Genomic DNA, 14,820 nt, shown 5'->3' on the forward strand with positions numbered 1-14,820 from the left:
AAGCGGCTTAGTCATGCTGGCCCATGACCTGGAAGCTATCTGCGGGCAAATGCCGGCTCGTCGGCCAATAAAGCGAGATAAGCGCCACAACCCCAGAGTCATCCGTGACTGGACCTTACGGTCAGGGGTCCCTTTACCTTTTTAAGGCAATTTTAAGGAAGCAGTTACCCTATTAAAACCTTTCAGCCAAATTGCCCTTTTATTCCCTCAATCCATGGTTTTGAGCTTGGTGATAAGTTGCAATTTATTGGTGCAACTTATCGCCAAGCTCAAAACCATGGAGGGACCTGGTTTGAACAGAGACATTGGATTTTTATCTCATTATACATGATAAAGCGATCTTCAGCCATCTCAACCCTTGCTTTTTCATGCAAGACCATTTGCAGTCGTTTACAGTCGTCTACAGCTATCAGTCAATCACCCATTTCTACCACCCTTCTGAGTGATACCCCCTCCCCACCCTTTCTCTACATAAGTGTCTGGGGACTTCTATTTCAGTGTATCTGAAGAAGTGTGCATGCACACAAAAGCTCATACCAAAATAAAAACTTAGTTGGTCTTTAAGGTGCTGCTGGAAGGGATTTTTTTATTTTGTTTCGACTACATCAGACCAACACGGCTACCTACCTGTAACCAGTGTCTACCAGCCATGTTGGCTATGCTGTACCTTGACAGAGGAAGCGTTGCTTCTGAGTACCAGTTGCTGGAAACCACAGGAAGGGAGAGTACTGTTGCACTCAGGTACTGCTTGTGGGTTTCCCACAGGCATCTGGTTGGCCACTGCGAGAACAGGATGCTGGACTATATGGGCCAACTGTCAGATGCAGCAGTCTATTCTTGTGGAAGCCTCTTTTGGTAACCCTTTACAGACCTTCTGAACACAGGTTTGCCTTGCTACGCCGTCCTGTAAATCTTCCCTCTGGTGCTCCTCCCAGTCACCAGGGCTCCATAGTCCAAACTGCTCCTCACTTTTGCCCCCAGCACAGCAAATTGGCCCTTGTCTCTCCAGTCAAAGCCAAGTGACTCAGCTATCCTCACAAAGGGAAGAACTTTCTAAGAGCAAGAGCTGTTTGACAGTGGAACAGACTCCTCAGGAGGTGGTGGGTGCTCCTTCACTGGATGTTGTTAAGCAGAGGTTTGGGTGGTCACCTTTAGCTGAGATACCTGCAATACTGGGGGTTGGGCTGGATGACCCTCTTAGTCCCTTCTAACTCTACAGTTCTATGTTTCCATGATTCACCTACATCTCAGGTCTTCCTTCTTCTTCCTTGATCCTTACACTGCTGCTTTCTTCTGGCTGATTCCACAAACACCGAGCCCCCAACAACTCCAGTCCTCTCCAACCAATCAACCACCTGCTGACCAGTACCTTGCCATATATACACTTCTAGTCCAGCTCTTGCCAACCTAACAGTTCGAAAGCATACCACTGCAAGTAGATAAATAGGTACCGCTGCAGTGGGAAAGTAAACGATGCTTCCATGTGCTCTGGCACTCATCATAGTGTCCCGCTGCGCCAGAAGCTGTCTAGTGTGGTGTAGTGGTTAAGAGCGGTAGACTCGTAATCTGGGGAACTGGTTTCGCGTCTTCGCTCCTCCACATGCAGCTGCTGGGTGACCTTGGGCTAGTCACACTTCTCTGAAGTCTCTCAGCCCCACTCACCTCACAGAGTGTTTGTTGTGGGGGAGGAGGGGAAAGGAGATTGTTAGCCGCTTTGAGACTCCTTTCGGTAGTGATAAAGCGGGATATCAAATCCAAACTACTTCTTCTTCTTCTTCTTCTTCTTCTTCTTCTTCTTCTTCTTCTTCTTCTTCTTCTTCTTCTTCTTCTCCCAGTACGTTTCCGAGCACAATTCAAAGTGTTGGTGCTGACCTTCAAAGCCCTAAATAGCCTTGGTCCAGTATACCTGAAGGAGCGTCTCCACCTCCATCACTCTGCCCGGACACTGAGGTCCAGCACCAAGGGCCTTCTGGCAGTTCCCTCGTTGCGAGAAGCCATGTTGCAGGGAACTAGGCAGAGGGCCTTCTCGGTGGTGGCGCCTGCCCTGTGGAACGCCCTCCCAACAGATGTCAAAGAGGAAAACAACTACCAGATGAAGTGAGATGAACGCCACAACCCATAGTCGACTTAGACTGCACTTAACCATCCAGGGGTCCTTGACCTTGACCCTTTATCAGCCCTTGCCAATCACACTTTCTAACTGAATACAGTATTCTGAACCTGTACCCACCAATCCAAATATGCATACCATCCTTGGTTTTGCCCACTGGCATTTCTAACCCACACAGCTGTCAGTTAAGGCCACGCACAACAGTTTAAACAACTTTCCCCTAACCAGACAAAAAAAACTTCCCGCATCAAATACACTGCAATGTACATTACAACACAAATGTCAGAACACATTACATAATACCTACCTATTCAAACTTAAATTCAAATACTGTAAACAGGATTTCTTCACAGTTGAGCTTTTATGAAAAAAGTGCGCAATTGCAATATGACATCCCCTCCCCACACCCTCGCTCTCTTTCTTGGGCGCTGGGGAAACAGGTTCCGGGGACTAAGCCCCTCCAGCCCGGAGAGCAGCGGGAGCGGAGGCGGCGGAGGCGCCGGCGCACGGAAGACGACGAAGAAGCAGCCCGGCTCCAGTCAGGCTGCCGCCGCCGCCGCCGCCATGGCCGCGCGCGCTGCCGCCTTGCTCTGGCTGGTTCTGCTGGCCGGGCCCGCCCCGTCCTCTTCGTCGTGGGGCAGCCCGGCGGCCGAGGGCAACGGCGGCGGCGGCGGCGGCGCGGGGTCCGTCGGCGGGCGCGGGAGGGACGGCGACCCCGGCGGGGCCCAGCCGGGCGAGCAGCGCCAGCGCCACGACTCCTCGTACGGCACCTTCGCCAGCGAGTTCTACGACATGCGCTTCCTCTCCGACGAGGGTGAGGGGCCGAGGCCGGCCGGGGGATGGAGAGGGCCAGGCGGGGAGAGGGGGTTCGGAGGAGGACGCGGCCGGTCTGGCTGCGCGTCTCTCCCTCGGCGCGAGGCGGCACGGCCTTCCCGGAGGCGGCTCCCTTCGCCTCCTTTCCCCCTTCAGGGCTTCTCGGGCCCACCGCCCGGAGCCCCCCAAACAGCCAGCGGGAATCCCCCTAGAAAGCGGGCTCCGGATGGCGGGGGAGGCGAACAGACGCCTCCCGGATCTCCCAGGACCAGCCTCTTAAGAAAGGACCCTGGCTGGATCTGGCCAAAGGCCCTATTATTATTATTATTATTATTATTATTATTATTATTATTGGCCCTGTTATATTATTATTATTATTATTATTATTATTATTATTATTATTATTATTATTGCTTTTGGGGGTACGCAGGGGTACTCATTTCAATATGAGTAGGAAAATGAGAGTAGCCCTAAACATTTTTTAAAGAAAAAAAGCACATGATGAGGCTGATTATGATTTTCCCTGAAGCAGGCTTGAAGGTAAAGGTAAAGGGACCCCTGACCATTAGGTCCAGTTGTGACCGACTCTGGCATTGCGCGCTCATCTCGCGTTATTGGCCGAGGGAGCCGGTGTACAGCTTCCAGGTCATGTGGCCAGCATGACTGAGCTGCTTCTGGTGAACCAGAGCAGCACACGGAAATGCCGTTTAACTTCCCGTCAGAGCGGTACCTATTCATCTACTTGCACTTTGACGTGCTGCTGGGACCGAGCAACGGGAGCTCACCCCGTCACGGGGATTCGAACCACCGACCTTCTGACCGGCAAGCCCAAGGCTCATTGGTTTAAGAACACCTTAAAACAAGGGGGAGAGCAAACCCCCAAATAACAAAACAATTAAACTATATATGCCAGGATTATATCTGTCTATCCTGGCAGTTTGGTTTATCACATGTTTATTATATTTTGCCACATATTAATTTGTTTTGATTCTTCAAGGTTATCCTTTATAGATTGAAATAAGAATGCCTTAAAACAAGGGGGAGAGCGAACCCCAAAATTAACAAAACAATTAAACATTAATAAATTTAAGTATATACGCCAGGGTTATATCTGTCTTATCTATCTATCCTGGCAGTTTGGTTTATTATATATATAGATATATAAATGCCCTGCCTCCCCCCCCCAATAAAATAAAGAATGACTAAAAACAAGTGGAGAGGAGCAACCCAAAATTAAAAAAATAAATAAACATTGATAGAAATGGAACTATATATGCCAGGATAAAACTTGCTTATATGAAAGTTTATTCTTTAAATGAAAGTATATTCTGCCACATTTAATTATTTGTTTTGATTCTTCAAGGTTATCCTTTTCCTACTGCTCCTCCAGTGGATCCATTTGCAAAAATTAAAGTGGATGACTGTGGGAAAACAAAAGGATGCTTTAGGTTGGTATGAAAAATGTTTGCTTTTAAGTTTATAAATACTGACATTCTGGCTCCCAAACATGTGCTGTTTATATAAATGTTTAATATCATTATATATCTATGACTGTTACATTGCATTCTTGAGCTGAATGGCATGCATGTTTACTGGAATTTGAAATATATTTTCCACTTAAGAACTCTTGTTTGCCAAGCCTTATATATTTTTTAAAGATGTTTTTATTGTCCATTGCTTGTTGTTCACTGCTGCGAACTACTTTAACGGGAAGGGTGGTATAGAAATGCAACCAGTCCATCCATCCATCCATCCATCCATCCATCCATCAATCAATCAGTACATTTATTAAATTACTTATGTACTACCTTTTGGTGCATAGCCTACCCAAAGTTTTCTGTTTTCATAAAAACACAATCCATATAAAAATATGGTCTCTTTTTTCTGGGATAACCAAAAAGTTGAGTAAGTAAATAACTGAAGGTGAAAGTTGATTACCAGTATATATATGTAAGTTAAAGCACCAGGAATAGAGATACTTGATGTGGCAATTTTATCTTCTGTTTTTATTGTTTTGGTTTTGTTGATTTATAGTTTGATTAACACATTCTTTTTAAGATTTTGTAGGTAGGCATAGTGCCAAGAGAAGTGGGTTACACATTTTTAATACAAGTAATAAAAATAATAAAGTCATTTTGAGACATTTGTGAAACTACAGTGGTACCTCTGGTTAAGAACTTAATTCGTACCGGTGATCCGTTCTTAACCTGAAACTGTTCTTAACCTGAGGTACCACTTTAGCTAATGGGGCCTCCCACTGCCACCGCCGTGCAATTTCTGTTCTCATCCTGAAGCAAAGTTTTTAACCTGAGGTACCATTTCTGGTTAGCGGAGTCTATAACCTGAAGCGTTTGTATCGTGAAGCATTTGTAACCCGAGGTACCACTGTACTACTCATTCAACTAAATCGTTGTGCTAGTGCAGGGGTCCCCAAACTAAGGCCCGGGGGCCGGATGTGGCCCAATCGCCTTCTAAATCCAGCCCGCGGACAGTCCGGGAATCAGCATGTTTTTACATGAGTAGAATGTGTCCTTTTATTTAAAATGCATCTCTGGGTTATTTGTGGGACATAGGAATTTGTTCATATTTTTCCCCAAAATATAGTCCGGCCCCCCACAAAGTCAGAGGGACAGTGGACCGGCCCTCTGCTGAAAAAGTTTGCTGACCCCTGTGCTAGTGCAATGATTAGTGCTAACGCATGGGACTCCACCCCCAAGTGTATGTCTACTCTGGAAGATTGGGGGACCCGCCTTGACAAATTTGGGTGGTGAAGGTTCCATTGTGCTAATGGATCCTGCAACTTAGCACTATGTTGAATATAACCCTAAGTTATTATAAAAAGTAATTATTCGTGATTTGCTAAATAATAAAAACACCAGAGGCCCAATCTAGAGACATTTAGGCTTGGGTATCTCCTATATGAAACCTACATTTCTGTGCTAAATATTGCTGCCGAATGCATGCTCAGTGATTGGACTGTAGTGCTATTTGCCATTGATTTCCATAAGACATAACCCCAAATCAGTAGCAAAATTTTCAGCTGGCTTGAAAGTACAGGTAAACTTAAACAGAAACGTTCCTTGTATATCTCTGAATTTTTTTTGTCTCCTCTGTCGCATGTAGGTACGGTAAACCAGGATGTAATGCAGAGACTTGTGACTACTTTCTCAGTTACCGTAGAATAGGAGCTGACATAGAGTTTGAACTGAGTGCCGAGACAGATGGTTGGGTAGCTGTGGGATTTTCCTCTGATAAGAAAATGGTAAGGTGGTGTTAATAATGAAGCACTGGTTCATTTTTGAGAAAGAAAGGACATAGGAGTAAAAATTAAGTTAATGTATTGATTTGCACAGTTGTATACTTGGACATGGAATGGTAGGTTAGAAAAGTGTTTTACAAAAAGTTTCCATTTTATGCCCAAGGTCCACTTGCTTGATGTTAGACTGGGTGCTCAAGCAATAGGGAATTAAAACACAAGAGAGGGCAATTCTTTTATGCAGTTCTTGATGTTGGACAGCTCCTTTCTCTTAATTTTTTTTAAAATTGATTTTCAGGTAGCTTAGAAAAGAAAAGAAAAAATCCCCAGAAGTAAAGTACAAAATATGACAATGTCATAAGCATATTGTACAACTTTCATATTTGTCAAGGGTACCACAAACACCAAATTAATAGTGCCCCCAAGTGCTTTGAAAAATATAAGACTCACATATTCCAATTGTCCATCAAGGTAAAAGTAAAGGGACCCCTCCCCATTAGGTCCACTCGTGGACGACTCTGGGGTTGTGGTGCTCATCTCGCTCTATAGGCCGAGGGAGCCAGCGTTTGTCCGCAGACAGCTTCCAGGTCATGTGGCCAGCATGACAAAGCCGCTTCTGACGAACCAGAGCAGCGCACAGAAACGCCATTTACCTTCCCGCCGGAGCGGTACCTATTTATCTACTTGCACTTAACGTGCTTTCAAACTGCTAGGTTGGCAGGAGCTGGGACCAAGCAATGTGAGCTCACCCCGTCGTGGGGATTCGAACCGCCAACCTTCTGATCGGCAAGCCCTAGGCTCAGTGGTTTAACCCACAGTGCCACCCGCGTCCGCATTGTCCATGAAAGCAGACGGCAAAGATTATTGGAATTGTTTGAGGGGTATATGGAATAAAGAGCTCTTTTCTCTTTGTCTGACAAACACCCTCTCTATTTCTACCACAATTTACCATCACTTTGTTAGGGATGCTTAGGGAATTGCTATGGGTGGTGTGTGCTCAGCGTCAGGGCACTCTTTGGACACAGATGGAAAGAAAGTTGTGAAGCATCAGCACATGGGAATGGCCAAACAGTAAGTAGGCTTTTATCCAGGCCTGGTATAAATAAATAGCAGAAGGCCTGGACAACAGAACAGTGCATTCCAGGCTTGAATGCCTCCACCTTTTGAGTTCAGCTGTTGAGATTTGAAGTCTGGAGCTAGAGATCACAGCCTCCGAACATGGACTTGCTAGACATCCTGACGCTGGATGAAGGTGGAGGTTCAGCCTGTCAGCAACTGGAGCGGGGGGTACTTTGTACTTGTCTAGTGGCAAAAATCTGCTTTAAAGCATCTCGGATGAAGCTGTAAAGCACTGTGGAGCGTTTGTCACCCACGGAACACAGACCCTTCTCGCCAATCTTCTGCCAGTTACATGCCCGTAGTGGGTGGGGCCAGAGACAAGGTGGGCAGAGCAATATGTCTAAATTTTACTTTTGTACAAAACGCACCCACACACATCCTGCTCTAGCTTGTTTCTAGAAAGTAAACATTACTAATTATTTTTACTAAGCAGCATACAGATAGGAGTAGAAAATAGGAATAGGGGGGGAAAACTGTTGATGCTTCACAGCTTTTCTCAGAGATCACATGTTCTGAATCTAGGCAGGGGGTAAGTATCTGCTTAAATCAGCAAGAACTTTCTGACAGAATCAGCCTATATATACACCCTTGTGCAAATTAATTGAAACAAAGCATGTTTTCTATCTTATTCGTAATCCTGTACTCAAAACAAACACGAAAAGTCAGTTGATCATTATGGTGTCAGAAGCCTGCAGCCAATAGAAGGAATGATGCGCTCGCCACAATATATTGAAGTTCTACGAAAGAGAGTTATTCCAGAGCTGGAAAAAGGTGTCTTGACGGTACTGGGATATTGCAGCAGGAACTAGCCCCCTGTCACACATCGAAAGTGGTGAAGAAATTCATGACAGAGCAGCAAATACAGGTACTTGATTGGCCAGGGAATTCCCCGGATGTAAATCCCATTGAGAATTTGTGGGCTATATGCAAGTCGCCTCATGCTGTAGACTGTACAGCTATGGAGAAGTTCATTCAGGCGCTGATTCAAGTGTGGTACAGGGATCCGAAAATCAACAATGACTGTTTGAAACTAGTAGACTCCATGCCAAACGGTGATCAAATGCTGCTTAAAAATGGAAGTCATATCCGTTACTAATGTGAGTTTTGTACATGTATATGTGAGTTTTGTACAATAAACTACATTGTTGTTTCAATTTGCACAAGGGTGTAGTAGGGAAACCTCTTCTTGACTAAGAGATGTGTTACTGTTAATGGTTTGTCTGTGATTTGAAGACCTCATGTGAACAATTCCTTTGTTTCTAATGGGTACAGGTGCTGTCACAGTGGAATCATTTTGGTTTCTCCATTTAGGGTGGAGATGATGTCATGGCCTGTGTTCATGATGACAATGGAAGAGTCAGAATACATCACTTCTACAATGTTGGACAGTGGGCAAAAGAGATCCCAAGAAATCCTGCTAGAGACGAAGAAGGTCTTTTTGAAAACAACCGCGTAACATGTCGATTCAAGCGTCCTGTGAAGGTTCCCAGAGATGAAACTATTGTAGATCTTCATCTGAGCTGGTATTATTTATTTGCTTGGGGCCCAGCAATTCAGGGTAAGTTGTTCTTCTTTTGAGTTTCTAATTAACTGCAGTCAATTTAAAGCAGTAGTGGTTTCCAGTAGGAATGCATGAAGTTAGCAATGTCTAATCCATCATGTTTTCACCATAAGCAGAACTAATTCCATTCCATTGTAGTTTGCATGATTTGTATTTAAGCTGTCGTTGCTTGTTTTGTTTTTTAGTTCATGATGTCACTTGAAGAAGTTACATAGCACTCCAGAATTATTGTAGTTTTGTCTCTTCTCTCAATTCAAAGCATGTTTGCTCAACTTTATTAGGGCGATCTCCCCAATAAGTAAGTATACTTAGGTTTTTATTGTAGAGAACTCAGTTCCTTGCACTATGCCGATATGCTGGCAAGGAGACCTTCATGTTCCCAGGAACTGGCAGCTGTTACAGATCCATGCATGGCTTTCTTTGCTGTAAGAAGATATCTTGCAAAGGACCAAGCCATACCAGACTACCTTGCTACCGTCTTTGATGTAGGAATGCAAACTTTTCTTTGCACATTAAAAAAAGAGCAAAATATTGGAACAGACTGACCATTTTGAATGCTACTAGTTAGCGAGAAATAGAGTTAACATCTTAAGCAACCCTGCTCAATTTCTTGCTCTCTGTTCTTTAACTATTTTAGGTTCTATAACTAGGCATGACATAGATTCTCCACCTGTTTCGGAGCGTGTGGTCAGTATTTACAAGTATGAAGATATTTTTATGCCGTCAGCTGCCTATCAGACCTTCTCTTCTCCATTCTGCTTGTTGCTTATTGTTGCATTGACATTCTATTTATTGATGGGAACCCCATGATGACTGCAAACAGAGACAATTTGTTAGTGCTCAGAACAGGAGCTTTTTCTATTAGAAATGGTATCACTGGACACTTAGTTATTCATTGGCAGCTCGAGCTCCTCTCTTACCTGAGCCATAGGTGTGTGCCAAACAATCATGATATTTGAGAATCAAGGAACAATTGTAATTGGCAGAACATTTTTAGTAGATATATAACTTGTTTCATGAAAGATTAAGGCTGTGTTCCTGTTACTAGGGAGAAAGCCTAGCTGAACACAGCGTGACTTACTTCTGAGTAGATATAGAAAGGATTGCATTGTTAAACCTATGGGTGTGATGGTGAAATATTATGAGAAACACATACATTTCTATTTCCTAACTCTAAATTACATTTAATTGAGAAAAATAAAAAATAGAAATATCTCATATTTCATGAGATTATTTAGGTAATATATGATATATGTTTAAATACTTACAATTTAAGTATCTGGTCCCAAAGTCAAAATAATTTTAATTATTTTTTTACCTTCCCAAATAAAATTGTGCATAAGCTTAAGTATTTACAGGGTTCTAAAACAACTCAGCATTAAAAATTATCTTTTGGAAAATGATGGAAGATAATCAAGAAAGTTACTTTTCTATCTGAAAAAGTCACCAATAGACCATTTTAAGAAAATGGCCACATTTTTCATTATTATTATTATTATCATTATTTTAAATCTATGCTTCTGGGAAGGGGGGCTGAGAGGTTGATGGATCTTGTAGAACTTCCTTCTCTGCGGGCAGCAAAGGAAGCTCACCCACAAATGCCTTCTTGTTCGCTCCTCCACTGTTGCTGCTCTGACAGCATTGGGGGCTGAGAAAGGGATATAGAAGGTTGGAGGCGGTCTTGGCTCTACAAAATCTAAAGGATCTTGTGTTCCCCAAGGAGGGAGGCAAATGACACCATCCCTGTATTGGGCATAGTTATTTTTCACTCTTGTTGAAACCAGTAAGAATGGAACAATTTTAATAATGTTTGAAGGGGGAAAAGTCATTTGCCACCAACAAAAGCTAAAGCAAGCCTGGCAGGGCTTAGGAAATTATAGTTCCTCTGCCCTCTTCAAATTGTTTCATAGGCAAAACTAGTGTCATTGAGAAAGTTCTCCTACAAGTATACAAGCAAGTGAAAATAATAGCTAAGTTTCCAGTATGGAGTGTACATTTTCTGGAAAAAGCAGCACTATATGAGGTAAGTGACTTAAAAGAAGATGTTTACATGTGTATATATTTTGACACAATTTGTGTTCAGTTTCTTATGTATGCATTAATGTGAAGCAAGTGAAAGCAGAAAAAAGAACCCTTTTATCTTGTATTTTCCCTTTATTTGAAATGATATCTCCAAGGGTACGGAAATATAATTTATGTTGCTTACATGGAATCAATAGACATGGAATCAATATAAAGGAACAACTTGTTCCTTAGAACTATGAATGAACTAAAAAGTGTATTTGAACTACCGTAAGTGAACTAAATGTGTATTTCTACGAAATGTTCAATACATGGAAATGTAAAAAGAGGTCAGTATTATGTCAGATTTACTGTATGAAATATGAGTGACAAAAGATAAGTAAAGATAATTTGATGCAGTTTGCATTCTGACTTTCTTCTGTTAGGCTATATACCTCACAAACATTTGCTTAAAACAACTGTATCATCTCGGTGCATTTCAAGCATCATTTCCTTGGTGTATAACACACACACACACCCTCCGTCAAAATTAAGTCCAGAAATGAGTTTGTTTGCAGTATGTGTACAGAGGAAGCCAGGCTGAAAGAGGAAGTGGAGGAGTTAGCAGCCAGCAGAAGTCAAACTTAGCTCATTGCAGCTTATGTGAGATTGCGAACAGGGGTGTTTAGTGTTGGAGTTTAAGGGGGAGATCCAGAGTTCTGGGAGGTTGAAGGAGCTGCTGCAGTGACCTGCAACATCTGTGCCATGTTTCTCTTTCTGCTGAAGAATATGCAAGCTGGTTGTTTTACTGGAAGAGAAGGTTGAGAACTTGAGACCCACCTTGCCCCAGCTTGAGCAACAGGAGAACATGCAAAGTTTTTCAATAGAGCTGAGTCGACTGTGATGGAGCAGCAAGACAGATGGGGTGCCTCCAGGGAGGAGGAAAATCACCCACTTCGTATGGAAGCTGCAGTTATCCATGACAGATGGTCATCCAACCTCTGCTTAAGGAAGGAGAGTCCACAACCTCCCAACAGAGTCTGTTCCACTGTCCAATAGCTCTTACCATCAGAAATTTCTTCCAGATATTTAGTTGGAATTTCCTGCAGGGGTTTTTTTCCAGCCAGACCTCACCGGAACTCACTTGGGAGCTATTGCCGTTATAAGGGAACAAGGGAGGTGTTCATGGTGACATGGGAAGTTTTCCCCGCCAGAGAAGATTTCCAGGACAGCATAGCAAGGCAAACCTGTGTTCAGAAGGTCAATAAAAAGCTAGAAAAAGAGACTTACATAAGAATGGACTACTGGATCAGGCCCACTTTCCGAATCAGTGTGATACACTGTTGAACAGCTCTCGCTGCCAGACGGTTAGTCAGAATCTCCTTTCTTGTAACTGGAAGCCATTGGTTCAAGCCCTACTCTCCAGAGCAGGAAAAAACAAAGCTTGCTCCATCTTCCATGTGTCAACCCTTGAGATATTTGAACAAGGCTATCATCTCTCTGTCTCTCCTTTTTCCCAAGCTAAACATACCCAGCTCCTTCAACTTCCTCATGAAGCTTGGCTTCTAGACCCTTGATCATCTTGGTTGCCACCTCTGCACACGTTTCAGCTTGTCAATATCCTTCTTAAATTGTAGCATCCAAAACTAGACACATTACTCCAGGTGTGGTCTGACCAAGGCAGAATAGAGTTGTACTATTACAGTGCTTCCCTTGATCTGGACACTTGACTTCTGTTGACATAACTTCGAAAGCAGTAGCTGTTTTTTCTGCTGCATCACACTGTTGACTCATGTTAAGCTTGTGGTCCACCAAGACCCCTAGATTTATTTCACACGTACTACTACTGTAGCACTCCAAGTGCCCCCCATTTTATATTTATGCAGCTGGTTATTCTTGTCGATGTGTAGAACCTTACACTTTTCTTACTAAAATTCATTTTGTTACTTTCAATAGGGAGAAATGCAAAGTGAACAGATAAACCAAATACAGAAAAAATTGAAAAAAATCAAGATGCCAGGCTACATAATGTGTTCAAAACACCTGGCTGGAACAGAAAGGTATTGATGTGACTCTGGAAAGATCCCAAGGGTACACTAGGTTGGCCTTTCTAGGATAGCTGTTCCATAAAAGCCCTCTCCCTGGTTATTGCCCATATTACGTCTTCAATCAATGTTCTTTAAACCTTAGGGTTAATCCAAGGATGCAGAGTTGGGGCTCTTGCTCAACCTACTAAGGTGCAAACATCAGAGCATTGCAATATGCATTGTTCCAGCAGGTGGCGGCAGCAGTCTCTGGTAAGACCTCCCAAATTAACTGAGCAAGTTGCAATATTATTTGCAATAACTGAGCACATTGCAATAGTCTGACCAGCAGCTGTTAACAGAAAGAATGTGTACCTCCTACTCACTTTTGGTCTCTGCTGCTGCAGCAGCCAATGGGAACAACAGATCAAGATCCCAGCCAGCAGAAATTGCTTTGAAATAGTTTCAAAGCTGCTAATGCAGCTCAAAACCTCCCTTTCCCCCACATGTATTTTTATTGGTTTTCATACAATTTAATAAATTCAATTCAGTTTCAACACACGATTCCTTTTACATTTGACTTCCCATCAACTTCTATGATGTATTGTACTGCCTTAAACGTATCAACTGCCTTAAACGTATAACATATATCCTACATGTAAAGGTAAAGGGGCCCCTGACCATCAGGTCCAGTCGTGTCCGACTCTGGGGTTGCGGCGCTCATCTCGCTCTATAGGCCAAGGGAGCCGGTGTTTGTCCGCAGACAGCTTCCGGGTCATGTGGCCAGCATGACAAAGCTGCTTCTGGCGAACCAGAGCAGCACACGGAAACGCCGTTTACCTTCCCGCCGGAAGGTATTTATCTACTTGCACTTTGATGTGCTTTCGAACTGCTAGGTTGGCAGGAGCTGGGACCGAACAATGGGAGCTCACCCCGTTGCAGGGATTCGAACTGCCGACCTTCTGATCAGCAAGCCCTGGACTCTGTAGTTTAACCCACAGCGCCACCTGGGTCCCTATATCCTACATTACATCCCTTCATTCTTTTGCTTATATTTCCAGTCCTGCCTGCGGTTTCATTTGACTATAATATTTTCTCAGAGTGTCCAAAGAGAGTGTCCATTCTTCCACAAACATTTTGTCTTTTTGGTTTCTCATTTTTGCTGTCAATTTCACCATCTCTGTATAGTCCAATAGTTTTAAAGCCCACAGCTTTACATACAAAAGGTAAAAATCACATACCATCAGCCCTGGAATGTTTAAAGCTAAACCCCTAGCACAGATTTGGGGTCAGATTTGGACAGGCTCTCACCTTGGATCTACAGAAGCTGTTCAGTCTGTAAGTTCCTAAGGCAATTTTCCCCCTGTTCCATCCTGTTTTCCAAATGTTTCATTGTGCTTGGAGGCTAATCTCCCCTCTGTTGAATGACAGATTTTGTGTAGAACATTGAATTATTGGCTTCTGCTAAATTTAAACCCCACCAGTCTACTACCCTTACTATCGCAAGATTGTCATGAGTGTGCTTGGTCTAAAATCGTCAACCAAAAACTTAACTTTTCTGGTTTATCACCACAACAGTTATTAATACTGAGCTTCAGTAAAGCAAATAATTTAATCAGACAGAGCCTATATGATATTAAGTGATAGAATAATTTGGCCACGATAAAGAAATTTTTCTCATGGTATGTTTACAGTGGTACCTTGGGTTGCGGACCTGATCCATTCCGGGGTGCTGTTCGCACCTGGAAAGTCTGCAACCTAAGCGGGACTTTCACGCATACACGAAGCGTGATAGAGCAATTCTGCGCATGCTCGAAGCTTGCAGAACACTTCTGCACATGCACGCTCGGCAGAACCCGGAAGTAAACACTTTTGGGTCCACCGCAACCCGGAGAAATGCAACCCGCAGTGGACGCAACCAGAGGTATGACTGTAT

General features: G+C 43.4%; 1 protein-coding gene across 4 annotated transcripts; it reads left to right on the top strand.

Moving 5' to 3' along the window:
• The first annotated feature begins 1,834 nt into the window (after positions 1–1,834).
• On the top strand, positions 1,835–13,438 carry FRRS1L (ferric chelate reductase 1 like). 4 transcript variants are annotated; one of them, XR_015946656.1, is made up of 6 exons: positions 1,835–2,924; positions 4,287–4,371; positions 6,047–6,185; positions 8,610–8,856; positions 9,045–9,157; positions 9,497–10,052. XR_015946656.1 is itself a non-coding variant. In XM_060282192.2 (5 exons), the coding sequence occupies exons 1-5, from the start codon at positions 2,474–2,476 to the stop codon at positions 12,831–12,833; spliced, it is 939 nt and encodes a 312-aa protein (XP_060138175.2). In that variant the 5' UTR covers positions 1,835–2,473; the 3' UTR covers positions 12,834–13,438. The 4 variants fall into 4 exon arrangements, 3 of the variants coding, with proteins under 3 accessions (XP_060138175.2, XP_060138174.2, XP_034990953.2); XM_060282192.2 differs by lacking the exons at positions 9,045–9,157; positions 9,497–10,052 and adding an exon at positions 12,817–13,438; XM_060282191.2 differs by having other exon boundaries at positions 9,045–11,279.
• Positions 13,439–14,820: the final 1,382 nt, after the last annotated feature.

This window comes from Zootoca vivipara, chromosome 12, assembly GCF_965207765.1.
Source record: "Zootoca vivipara chromosome 12, rZooViv2.hap1.1, whole genome shotgun sequence".
NCBI classification, from domain to species: Eukaryota; Metazoa; Chordata; class Lepidosauria; order Squamata; family Lacertidae; genus Zootoca; species Zootoca vivipara.

Bases quoted from the DNA above. Each gene is read 5' to 3' on its own strand.
- FRRS1L (XM_035135062.3), top strand. From the start codon at position 2,474: ATGAAAAAAGTGCGCAATTGCAATATGACATCCCCTCCCCACACCCTC. The intron at 2,925-4,286 runs GTGAGGGGCCGA...TGATTCTTCAAG, and splicing joins GCGCTTCCTCTCCGACGAGG to GTTATCCTTTTCCTACTGCT. The intron at 4,372-6,046 runs GTTGGTATGAAA...TGTCGCATGTAG, and splicing joins AAAACAAAAGGATGCTTTAG to GTACGGTAAACCAGGATGTA.